The 13,644-nt window shown below is 41.2% G+C and overlaps 1 protein-coding gene across 1 annotated transcript; it reads right to left on the reverse strand.

Annotated features, from left to right (window-relative positions):
* Window positions 1–4,180: 4,180 nt before the first annotated feature.
* Window positions 4,181–12,596, reverse strand: MTFR2 (mitochondrial fission regulator 2). Its single transcript, XM_010217911.2, has 8 exons — window positions 12,494–12,596; window positions 11,720–11,851; window positions 11,260–11,364; window positions 10,435–10,559; window positions 9,102–9,319; window positions 7,862–8,162; window positions 5,705–5,891; window positions 4,181–4,303 (listed from the first exon to the last, which is right to left on the reverse strand). The coding sequence occupies exons 1-8, from the start codon at window positions 12,554–12,556 to the stop codon at window positions 4,205–4,207; spliced, it is 1,230 nt and encodes a 409-aa protein (XP_010216213.2). The 5' UTR covers window positions 12,557–12,596; the 3' UTR covers window positions 4,181–4,204.
* Window positions 12,597–13,644: the final 1,048 nt, after the last annotated feature.

Genomic DNA, 13,644 nt, shown 5'->3' on the forward strand with positions numbered 1-13,644 from the left:
TCACTATCATCTCCTCAGACACGGATACAGAGGCGCAGCAATTCTTAGGGAGTATAAGAAAACAAAAAGAGAAAAGTGCTTTAAAAGTAATTCCTCCATTGAGACTGTAATTAAAAAAACACTGCAAATAAAAGAATTTTTAATGCTTACTGTTTGATTTTCTCTGAAAAATCTGGTTATTACAATATTACATTCAGTACGAATGGGAAATTGTGAGAATAAAGAGACACAACCTTATTGTATGTTGAGCAATATAGAGGAAATCTACTACGCACTTGCTAGTTGGAGCCTTTTTAAAAAAATGAAAAGGTTTACATGAAAGGTTTGCATAAAGTCACCGTTTACATGTGAAAAGCAAAGAATATGGATGCTTACAGGAACAGAGCATAATTCATATGAAAGAACAAGATGGAACTATAGACCAAATGTCCCACTCTTTACCCCAAGCCCTGCAGTTCACTAGAAATGCTCTTTATACATGTACTACATAACTTCTGGAAAAAAATTCCAATTGCAATTTCATGTGGGACATGCGAGGATATTTCTTCAGGAAAAAAACTTGCTGCCAGATGAACCTCTTCTCTAATATCTGACACAAATCCTCATTTAAACATTTTAAACATGAAGCAGAAGATTTATTGTGTGGATAAGAAAATAAACTGGCCTGGTGTTTTTCAGCTAATCAAAATACACACATAGTGCACCAGCAACACTAGAGAGACAGAAGCATGTGCCTCTAGAAATCACTAGTTCTGTGTGCAAGTACCATAAAAAGATAAGAATGCCCAGGGATTCAAATTTTGTAGCTAGACCTGCTATTGGTAAAGCAAAATTGCTTTTTCCAAGATTTACCACTATAGGGTCTGGAGTAACAGTGCTCTCTTGTGGTTAAACCCGCGCAGCTCAGCACTTGGTGTGGATTCACACAGGGGAAGTCCTGTGTACGCAGCCTGAAGGCCCTCTGCGATAACAGGACTGGGGAGCAGGGGATACAGCCTCTCCTGAGGCCTGGCTGGACGGCAGAGCTCAGGCAGCTGTGCTCAGGGGTACAAAGTCTAGCTGCAGGCAGCATCCCCAGTGTCATGGGGTCAATTCTGGGTGCAGGATTCTCCAATTTCCTCCTCAGTGACTAGGCCGAAGGGACAGCATGCACCCTGAGCACATTTGCTGAGGGGACAGACATGGGGAGAGTGGCTGAGTCACCAGGAAGCTGCACAGCCCTCCACAGGGACCTCACCAGGCTGGAGAGATGGGCAGAGGGACACCTCGGCATTCCACCAAGGGAAGGGCAAAGTGCTGCTCTGAGGGATGCAGCACCCTGGCCCCACAACGAGCCGCCTGGAAAGCCACCTGAAGAGAAGGACCAGGGAGTGTGGTGGACAACGACGTGACCATGAACCTGCAAACTGCCACCGGCTGGTATTACAGAAGAAAAAGTATTTCTGCAGCACAGAACTTAGAAGTAACCCAGGCAAATAATACTGAAATGGACAACACGTGCTGGGCTGTTCTCCATGAAGAGGAAGAAAGGCTGTCTTCTTTAGACTCTACATGATGCACACTTGTAGACCAGTGAAACTGCTACAAGCACCCACAGAGAAAAAGGCTTTTGTAAGACCTTTCTGTATTGTGCATTTATATTTGATTTGCAAGAAATTAAAGTAGAACTAGTTAGCCAAGAGGCAGTAATCCATGCCTTGTTCCTTTTTACATAACTTAAATTTTTCTCACAACAGATGGATTAGTTTTAACCACTAATAAGGTTTCTGCCTTACTTATGAAATCTTTTCTATGCTTATTGTCCATTACTTGTCCTCTTGCTACATTGTGCACAGTGCTTTAGCCTCATACTTAGACAATAGAGTTTATTGTGAAAAATTATGAAAATTTTCCTCTTTATACAGTGGTGATTCACAAAAGATATCCTACTCCATCTAGTTAAACAACATATTTGCCATCCAAATCTTTCCAGTTAAACTGGCTAATTTAAAGCGCCCAAAGGCTCTGTGAGGGAAACCTCACAGATCTACTCCGTCAGATTTACCTATTTCCAGTTTCTTGGAGGCAAAACTCCATTTTTTAACCAAGACAGACACACTTGCTGATGAACTACAAGTTTCAAACATGCTTTCTTGCAGCGACTCCTCTCCATTTCAATTTATTTACTTTTTTTCCCCCCCGAGGATCAATATTATCGTAGCAATTCTTAACATCTCAACAAGTTAAATATTATATATATACATATATATATATCTTGATGAGATGACCAAGAGATGACAGTCTGATTATGCCAAAAGAGAGTAGTTCTGTTAGTTTCATTTACATGAAGGTCCCTATTTGTAGGAAAACCAGGCATGGAGTCCAGGTGGGCATGGATAAATATAGAGCTTAATTAAGAGATAAGAGATTAAGCTGCTTGCAAGCTATTGATAGAGATTTTAGTCAAAACAAGACACTAGAGCTTTGTTTCCGTTAGAGCTGAAGGGAAAAAAAAAAATCCCCTCTGCAATAAATGCTGACCTTCTTAATAAACATCACTAAGTTTTACATGTCCTTAACAGCTTTCCACAGTCTGCTGCTACCAGATGTCTCCCATAGTCTCTTCAAGGTACACCAGCAATCAATGCTTCATTTAGCTAAGATTTGAAATTACACAAAAGAATCTGTTAACATGTGTCTCCTGAACATAGCTGAAAAGTAATGGGTTCCCCCAATCAGTTTATATCTTATTTTTGAGAAAGGAGAGCAGCCATACAAAGGAAAAGTACCTTTTTGCGAAGCCAGGAGAACAAAGCCAGTAGGGAGTTGGCTAATACTCGTCTTGTCTTTCTTGCCCTAAAATAACTGAGTAGAGGACAAGATATCATGTGTAGACTTCACAGGCAACAGAGTGACACAAGGAGGCTACAATTCTCAAGTTGGGGAACAGGATCTATCTTGGAGGCAGGCAGAACAAGAAGGTGAGACTGGTTCTGGACTGGAAGAACAGCACGGTGTGGTATAAAGCTCAATAATTACTAATAATTCAGGAGAAGTCTTTATATAGTAAAGATGATTTGAAGAAGATAAAGCCCTTAAGATCCAAGTTTAGTCAAAGATAACTTGGAAAGAGTATGGAATATACCCAGTAATGACTTTTTAGAAATGTGCAAACAGTTGCACAAAGACAAAGTATCAACGAAGTATCATACAGCCTTTGTCATATGAAGGCAGCCCACCATCATTCTATCCTGCACAGGGAAATGAAGACATCTAGGATATGCAAGGCATGTACAGTCCACAGTCCAACTGATAAGACTTTGATTTTGCACAACAGGCTCATTAGACAATTATTAAGTAAAGGCAGCTATAAGTAAACAGTCCTGACCAGTTTTAGGTAATACAATTATTTAATAAATTGTCAAGACCTGTCAGCTCTTAAGATACCAAAAAGAAAGTTCACAAGACAAAAGGATACTACCACACATATCCATGATATCAAGGAAAATTTTATAAATTGATGAACTCTGAACAGAATAGTCTTCATAGCAAGAGGCCATAGTGCAGTTAATGCTCAATTACATATGAAATTCAAACTATGCTTGTGCTAGCAAATCTTCAAGGTTTTTTTTTTTTTCCCCCTCTTCAAAACACAACTCTCCCATATTGCAGGCATTAAATAGACTGCCTGACCATGACTTAAAGGAAGACAAAGTTTCAGTTTTCAAAAGTTTATCTACTGACCCACGATAAATTAGAGTACCTCTTGCACATGGGATATGGGGCTATATTACCAAACTGCAAAGAGAACTATACCACACCAATGAATAAGCAGTATTAACTACCATTATACACGTTATACCTAGCACACTAAACAAAAGTTTACATCTCTTCATTATTTACACAGAAGTGTAGACATAATGCATAACTCAGCTGCCACACAAAGTATTACTTCTTTCACACACTCTGCACTTTCCAGGTTTCAAGCATACTACACCATGATAAAAAAGATTCCTTCTTCTGGTTGTGTGCTTTACACAAAAAGCATCACATTCACAAGTTTGGCTGCTGGGAAAACTAAGGAAAAGAAAACGTACTTTTACAAATCCTAGCAAATTCTAGAATGTTCCTCCCGTGCTGCAGAACAGATTACAGCAGTTTCATAAAGTGGACCTGCCACTTGAAAATACACATGCTGTATACTTCCCTCAGAAGTCACTATCAATTAAATATGAGCTTTCACTTTCCACGTTGACATCTGTTTAACTTCATCAGTTCTTATGAGGATAGATTTTGCGTTGGGCTTCAGACTGCGACGTTCTACCTGTGAGAGAGGAGTGGAATTAATAACATTAGTTTCAAGAAAACTGAAGGAAAAGATGTTTTCAATAAAGACCGATAAGTTTGTAGGAGTAGTTTTATTTTTCCTCTCTACTCAGGAAGAATAGGCAGGCCTATGCAACTGCTTCAAGTACCATTTTTCTTCAAAACATACAATGATACACAACTAAAAAATAAGAATGAATTTGCAGTCAAGACTAGTCTAACCAGAAAAGCCCACCTTTCTTTTTTAGCTATTGTTAAACAGCCTGGTCTTAAAGTAGTCTTTCTTCCAGGACTGCATAAATCACTTTAACAGAAGATATTCCAGGATCTATCTTTGTTTTTGTATTTAGTATTCAAAATGCAAGACTGATTAATTTTAATAAGTTTGCATTTTTTTCCCTTTAAAGAACATTGGAGGTACTTACTTGAACTACACTGAACCTGTTGCCTCTATTATCTCTGTAAAATGTATACTGCATGTTTCATGTGAAATGCTTGTGGCGCTTAAAATATTTTTCAAAAATATCTTTATAGCAGCAGATACAAACAAAATAGACCATAGTTATACCTAATTTTTCAATCGAGAAACTAGCCACAAGTACAGCAGTAGTCTTTGAAGAACAATATGTTTTGCAATATTATTTATCTCTACTAGGCTAAGAAATGCCACAGTACCAAATATATACAAAACACAATCTCACTCTTAAGAAGATTGCTAAATAGAAAAGCACAGTTTGTGTCACTTATTTCTAGCTTTCTGACCTCTCAGCTCTGTTGTTTGCAGAATTCTCTAGAAAACAACCAACAGCACTGCTGGACTGTTTAATTTACTGCCGGTACACAATCCAGCACTCAATCATCTCTGTGTGATGAGGCTCAGCAAGAACATTCAGAATCACACTTTAAAAATATAAAATGTGCAGAAAGTCACCTCAAAGAGCAATGTAAGACTCAATATTTTGATTCTGTTTTCTGAACATATAGCACTTGCTAGTCAGACCTCTCTGTCCATTCTCAACACCTTTATCTGTAAAAATAAAAACAGCATTACTAACTGGACACACAGTTTCTATGCCTGGATAGCTGTAGTTACCAACACACACACTTCCAAAGTTCAATTAATTATGAGCAGAATCTTTAGACTCACAGGCCTTGGTGAATATGGAAGTTTATCGCCAATTTAAATCTACCTGTAATAATGACCTCCTCCTTGATTATGCTTTGGAAGGGGTGGGGAGAAAAGGCAATAAAAATAAATAAATAAAAAGCAACCATCTAAGCTGATAGTTTAAAAACATTTTGGACAAGTTCTATACTCTCTCAAAAGCCCGGCAGCTATTCATGCTAGTGGCAATTCCCTTCAAGAACGTAAAAATACCATTCTTCTATAAGAACATACCAATGGGATCTCTGGACTAGAAAATGGGGAGCTATCAAAGGATCGATTTTCTTTGTCCAGGGAATCGTCTTCATCATTGTTTTTATGTGCAAATTTCTTCTGAAGTGCATGGGTCAGTAGAGCAACCGGATCCCAGTCTGAACTCAGTCTCTTTTTAGGCCTAGAAAGTGGGGTACCTCCAGGTGACCTGCAAGAACAAAGACAAAGATTATCTCCTGCCCTTACTGCTGTGCTGAGTAATGTAAAAAGCAGCAAGATTGACTTTCGTACACATCCTATGAGACATGATTATGCTAGCTGTTAATGCTGTTACAGTAATTCACCAAACTAGATTAGTAAAAGCAAACTCAACTTCTCAGGCAGATTCCTAGCCTGAAACCACAGTTTGATACTGGTCTGTAAAGAGAGACAATAATAATAATAATAATAATAATAATAATAATAATAGAAGAATACACACCACACCTTTCCTAGCCATTTAGTTATTTGAGGGGGGAGGGAAAAAAAAAATAGGAATGTTCAAATTTGAGCTATTAAAGGTGCTATCTATAGGCCAGGGAGTTTTACCTAATGCAAGCTGACAGCAGTGAGCTCACTGCAAAGTCTGCATGTTACAGCATAAAAAATCCAAACTGACAGGGCACTTGCACAGTCCATATAAGATGGAGCTCCAGTGGTGGAAACTAGGATTTTCAGACTCCAGACTTAAGATAACCAGGGTATTTCCCTCACAGGGCACATTTTAAACTACTGTCAATCTAGAATGCTGTCTGAAAGATTATTATAATTTCTATCACCATTATTACCTCCAGCCACACTATAAAATGTCATGTTTAGCAGTGAGGGTGACGGAGCACGGGAACAGGCTGCCCAGAGAGGCTGTGGAGTCTCCATCTCTGGAGATCTCCAAAGGCTGCCTGGACGCAGCCCTGTGCCACGTGCTCTGGGTGACCCTGCGTGTGCAGGGGTTGGACTAGATGATCCCTGGAGGTCCCGTCCAACCTTAAGGATCTATGTTTGCCCAGGAAAATTGCCTAGGCTTGGAAATTACTTAGAAGGAACTATTGCAGACACAAATTCATTTTTCATTTAAGCTCTACCTAGATGATGCAGATAGATGCCCAGATCCTGGAAGCACTTCAGATGCCCACTTCTTATTTCCAGCTAAGTATGGCCTTGCTCAGAGTGATGGTTGTTTAAACTACCATTCCCAAACATTTCACTTCCTTCATTCATCATACACAGCATTCAGAAGCCTAAATGCAAAACTTACCCCTGGAGACAAATATATCCTAGTTTGTTACCATAATGCTGATCTACCTAGCAGAACACCAAATACGTCTGAAAAACTGAGTCTAAAAAGAACATGTAAAGAGTGACTTTTGTTTTCACAAGTACCACAGTTCAGATTTTGTGTTAGAGAGACTAACAACATAATGCGCAGGTGAAGCTTAAACACTGGTTTACCTTAGTGCACTTTATATTCACTTAATTTAATGGGAAAATATGTCACTAAAAGCACATGGACACTCTCTAGAGATTCATACAAATACTCAGCCTGCACTCGGTGCTAATGACTTTCCGGGATAAAGCTCATAGTTAAGAAAACAAACTAGCTCCGTTGATAGAAGGCATTACACGTACAGTCATTAGTAAAGCATTTTTGTAACCCTAATTGCACCTCACTTAGAAGTATTTATAATCTAAAAGATACAACATTTATTTTCTTTAACACTTCAAAGCTAGCACAATATTTTGGATATATTAACTGCTTACAATGTTTCCCTAACTTTTCTGTTGTAATCCCTTCACAGTGAAAACAAAGTTTTAGTTAGATTAGTTTCTGAGATAACCCCAGTCTGAAACACACACGCGCCCAGTGACCCACAAAACACTCCAAAACACCCCTTGTATACACATTTGTATACAAGTGCAGGCCTAGTTTTAAATGATGCAAGATTCAGCATTTCTAAATGCAATTTAAACCATGTCACATGTATCTCAATTTAAGCTGTAAACTTAAAGGCAGTCAACCTTAGTTTGCCATCAGTAGCTGGCAAATGTTTCAGTGATGTTCTACATTGGTATTTTCTGCTGCTACTTCAATGCAGCGATACTAACATAGTCTTCAAGTCCTTCAAACACAATTAAACCTACCTCTCAATAGCTTTCAGCTGAACCTTATTTAGGTCTTTCAAAACATCCATCATACTAGGAACATTCTTTGCCCTCTGGCTATCAGTACTATCAGTTGTAGTTGAACCACTCTTTCTTGCAGCACGACGTTGTTTTATAAGTTCAATTGCTGAAATACTGGCATCAACACCAGATGCTGCCCCAGAGGGAAGTGGAGGAGGTGAGGGAATGACGAAGTGATTGCAAGAGACGGACAAGGGTGTGGAAGTCATTGCTGGCACTGGGTAAAATCCATCTGGGATGCTAAATGTTTTAAAAGTTTCTGCACGTAATAATAAAAAGAGAAACAGGGATTTTATTTTTAATAGGTACTAGCACCTTAGTAATAAACAACATTAAGTCTAGCATCATTCAATTTTAAGTCAAAATAAAACAGTCTTCAAGCACTTTATCACCCACCTTCTGTACTACAGCAAAGAGAAAGTTGTATTTAAAACCACAAACAACTGTGATTTCAAAGTGAGAGACTGAGAACACATGAAATGACAGATCTGAGTTGGCTTGTAAGACCAGAGGATTTTCTCCACAGTATGTGCACTGGACAAGTCAGGAACAGGTAATGACAAAGCTGCTTGCAAAGGGTCATTCCCACCAGTCTGGAGATTAGAATAACCCAGATGCAGCAAAAGCAGAAGCAACTAAATCATCTGGACTTAAAAACACTTAAGAGCAAGTCACAAGACACCTGACAAAAAAAGACTTAACAGATGGTTGGCTTTCTATATGAACTCCAGTCTTTGATAGTCCAGTGGCTGCTAAGCACATCTATTTTGCAACATTTGTTTTTGCTAAAAACCAAAGGTGACTTCCTTAGAATTTTTGCCCATTTTGGTAATTTGTCAAAAAGAGTACCAAAAAAGAAAGGGTTAATTAATAATAGTCCATAAGTTTAAAAATAGTAATTGCTAGCCTATGAAGATTGTCATTACCACATTCCTCCACAAAAACAGAAATGAGTAAAAAGATAGATCACTCAACAACAACTTCATTTTAAATGCACAAGGGGTAAGAAATGCAAAAAGGAAAGCGAGAAAGAAAAAGCATATATTAAAAAAGAGAAAACAAGCACTATACTAATTTTGTTAGTTTCGCTTCAGTTAGAGAAATTATAAGTGTTCTCTATCAGTATCAGGGCAAGCTGCGAACAGGAACGTTAAAGCAAATAAAGGAGCACTGCTTTGCTTCAAACCAAAGGGCTTACGTGATGGAACGTTTCCCAATGTCTGTCCAGCAATAATTGCAGCAATTTGGGTACGAAGAAAGACTAACTCATCTTCAAGTGCAGAAATCTTCTGGAGTGCTTTTTGGTCAACAAGACTGTCCTTTTGTGTATTGTTTTTTGGACCACTTGGTAAGGAAACTACAGATGGATGTAGGTCATGGTGAACTGTACTTTTTTCTTTTCTCCACAACTCAGTCCTAGAAAGGAACGAAGACACAATTTAAACCTTCTGTCAGCAATAGAAATAACTGAAGTCTACCAAAGATATTAAATGTGTGGACTCTGGCAATAATTATTCCATATTGGTTCAAGCAAGTTATCATCAATCATTCAGCAAAATACCAAACTACGTTTTGTTAAGTAGTGTGCAAGTTTTACATTTCAATTACTCATACCCTCAAATATGCGTTTTAAGTCTCCCTCAGCTCAAGAAAGACACAAATCCTCGAATTTCCATCATCATTTGGGTAAGAAGTGGATATATATTCTATCCCTGAGAAAATTAGGGTCATAAGGTAGGACTGAGTTGTTACTATTCAATTCAATTTGACACCATAAAACTGTGTCTTCTTCCTCTAAGTGCGAACTTAGTAAAAGCCAGACGATAAAGATCAGGAGATCTTTAGTTAGACTTCACACGTTTGATTTATTCATTAACTTCTGTAAGCGACTAAGTAGTTATAACCTTTCAGAAAAATATAGTGGAGAAAAGTCATAAAAAATATTATTTCAATTGTGATTTTAATATACAGTTGCGTAGTAAGACTCTTAGCATCTAATAAGCATGTAACAAACAGACTGCATTAGAAAACTGCTACCAATTTTTTTCATTCTAAATTTTTCATTCTAAATTTTGCTTCAAGATTTTGGCTGTAGAAATACTCTTGAAACATAAAATGAGCATATACTCAAGAAACTATCAGCATGAAGTTATGCAATAGCCCCAGAAATTAAGCTTCCTTTATTTATTCCAAAGTTATCAAGTTTTAAAGCAAACAAAAAAAAAACAGGCCTTTTCCCATTATATTAATCATATTCCTCATTACTTTTCTCCCAGCACATGAAGCACTGTTTTCTAATTTAGCAAAACCCCTTGCTTTTCACACTAGCTCAGAAGGAAGAGACACAGATTACACTATTGCCCCTGAAAAAAACATTCCACAACGCCGGGAGAGAAGGAAATAAGAATGGAAATCATAGAAAAATGAATTTCTACAGTTCTGTGGATTAAAGTGCACAGGCAAGACAAAAAAACTAAAAGTTAGGAGACATGAATTTGTCCTTTGCATGTGCTTATTCTGCTTTTACTTGCCTGAATCTAGTAAATGGTTGTCCCTCATCACTTGCCACCCATAGGACATCACCAAGTGATGGAACTACAGGAGTTGGGGCTGTGCTTTGTTCATCATAATCCAATGGACTTGGGTCTTGAACAAGCTAAAAAACAAACATACAAGAAACACATTTTTTAGTGTGTACTAAATCCAGTTTATCTGAACAACAAAACATGTATGAAGTGCTGTAAGCAAGTCAAAAACAGTCATCAGAAGAGATCATAGAATCATAGAATGCTTAAGGTTGGAAGGGACCTCTAGAGGTCATCTAGTCCAACCCCCCTGCACACGCAGGGTCACCTAGAGCACGTGGCACAGGACTGCATCCAAGTAGGTTTTGAAGATCTCCAGAGAAGGAGACTCCACAACCTCTCTGGGCAGCCTGTTCCAGTGCTCTGTCACCCTCACTGTTAAGAAATTTTCCTTAAGTTCCTGTGGAACTTTTGGTGCTTCAGTTTGTGGCCATTTCCTCTAGTTCTGTCGGTGGCCACCAGTGAAAAGAGGCCAGCACCATCCTCCTCACTCCCTCCCTTGAAGTACTTATAGACACTGATCAGATCCCCTCTCAGCCTTCTCTTCTCCAGGCTGAACAGGCCCAGCTCCCTCAGCCTCTCCTCATAGGGCAGATGTTCCAGGCCCCTGATCATCCTTGTAGCCCTGCGCTGGACTCTCTCCAGCGGCTCCACATCCCTCTTGTACAGTGGAGATGTAGCACACTAATTACACAGACTAAAAAGAGCATAATCATTATCACTACACTCAAGTAGAGGCTTTACTTGAACAGTATGCATAAAATTACTTACTTGAAAATAAGGTCTTGGGCAAGGCTCCAGGGAAAGAATTGTGCCAAGTCTGCGAACGACACTTCGAGTTGGTCCGTATTCCTTTCTTTGGCAAACAGATATGACCTAAAAATTAGTACTTCTTTTAATCAAAAAAGCCAGAATCAAAGCCTTCAGTTTCTACAATCCTTTTATGAATTAAGCTAATATATATAATTAAATATGATGCGGTCAAGTTAAAACATCTTTTCAATTCCATTCACAAGCTGATAATCCAAAGTCCACACTGATTTTACCAGCCGCAATTTCTGAAAGACAACCAAGGAAGAGCTTGTATATTCTAGAGTGCCACATGGGCCTACAGTTTAGTAGCTAGCAATATTTGAGATATTAATAAAAAGTGCATGCCTGAGCGAAACATACGCAAGCACCTACAGCAATATGGGGGAAAAATAGTGAACAAAGGAAAAGTTTCATCTACCTTGACCCGATACTTCCTTATGATGGCATAAAGCTGCTGGAAATGCCTTCTTGATGAGGCTGCTGAAGGAAGGCATGTTCTGATTGTGCGACCGATATTGCAGCTGAATCTACGAGTTTCCAAAAAAATGGCCTGTCAACAAAACAGGATATGAAACCAGAATGAAACCAGAAACTACAATGAAACCAGAAAATAATCAGAACAGTTTGGTCAAACTATCACTCCTAGACCCAGCTTAGCAGCTCCACAAAAGGAGAATGACAACTTTTTCAGGACTGCAAGTGCCTCACTTGTGACCATCCTCAGCAAAGAGCTTATTTATAAAAGGGCAATATAATGAAAGAGTCTGACTGCTGCTACAGCAGTGATCCGCTTCCAATTTCACACACCATACCTCTCCCCATCAGGTCTCCAAAAACAGAAGGTTAATCTGTTCTTCAAAAATGTTACCTAGGGCTTTTACTGGGACTTTTTTAGTTTGTTTGGTGTGGTTTTCCCATTTATAAAGGTAAAACATTAACACTTAAAGCCACTGAGTTTTACTCTGTTTGGGGGAAGAAAAAAAACAAAAGGAACTACTAGAGTGAGTGAAGCAGAGCAGAAGCGCCACAAAACCCCACCTGCAGACAACGGCTGCATTCCCCGCCACTGGGCGGGCTGACCGTGGAGGGCCCCTTCTCCCCTCAACCTCGAGGGCTTCCCCACGGCCGCAGCGGCCCAGCCGCGGTCAGGGCGAGCCGCGGCGCGGGACGGGGCAGCGCACGGGGAGCTCACCTGGTGCTCCGGCCAGCCGAGGTACTCCAGCACCCGCCTGAGGAGAGCCAGCAGCAGCGCCATGGCCGCCACGCGGGAGGGCGGCAGGAAGGGGCCACCGAAACCTCCGGCACTGCCCGAGCGGCCCCGCAGCAAGCGCCGGGCCCTTGGGAAACGCCGCTGGTCCCAAGCGCTCCCTCCCGCGTGGACCCCGCTGCCAACGGCTCCAGCGCACGCAGCCAACGGCTCCGACGCGGTGAATAGAGCAACAGGCACGAGGCCGCGGGGACGGGGGGTGCCCAGCCAATCAGAGGCAGCGGCGGGGCAGAGAGCCGGCTTCAGGCCAATAGTAGGACGACGCCGGAGCGGCACAGCCAATGGGGGAGCGAGGGCGGGCGGCGCTGGCGGGTGCCGGAGGGAGGAAGGTTTGAATGCCGCCGGCGCGGGCCGTTGAGCGGGCGCGCGGCCTGTGAGCGTCGCGTCCCGTCGCGTCCCGTGGCAGAAACGGCGCCGCGGGCTCCATAGCCAAAGGAGTGACAGCCTTTGCGCCAAAATATAAACTATACAAGAGTTCAATAAAAGCGTTGTCACTTGTATAACTGCATGAACGTGTCGTTCTGGTTCATGAAAAAAAAAAAACGTTTTTCAAGAAAGTTATCTGGAAATTCACTACTAAATTCCACGGAGTTTCTCTGCAAAAAGCAGTTTTTGGCGCGGCACTTGGACTGCTCCTGGTCTCTCTCGCAAACACTCGGCACAACGTGCTTCATCCCTACGCGTATGCGCCTCTATGGTACAGCAGCTCCCTTGGGGTGGGCTGACATCTCTGTGCAGCAGCTGAGGGGACTGAGCAGCAGGGCAGCCGCAGTCGCTGTTGGGAGAGCCTGCAGGCTGCATTTGGGGAAGAAATGAGTGGAGACGCAGCCCCGGAGAACAGCAGCTCCCGGTGGGTGTGCAGAGAAGTTCCCACAGGGTGCTGCTGCCCCAGCGGTGGCTTCCTAGGAGAGGGGCACTGCGGCCTCAGCGGAGGGTGTTTCCTGGCTGCGGCTCTTGCCAGGACCCCAAGGGCCAGAGCAGGAGAGGAGCTGGCCTGAGAAGAGCAGTGCCTGGGAGAAGGAGCATGCGGGCAGGCTGCAACCAGACAGCTCGTGCCCTCGGGCGGTGAGCAGGGC

Source organism: Tinamus guttatus, unplaced genomic scaffold (assembly GCF_059628265.1).
Source record: "Tinamus guttatus ecotype Peru unplaced genomic scaffold, ASM5962826v1 Tinamus_guttatus_pri_ptg000351l, whole genome shotgun sequence".
Lineage (NCBI taxonomy): Eukaryota > Metazoa > Chordata > Aves > Tinamiformes > Tinamidae > Tinamus > Tinamus guttatus.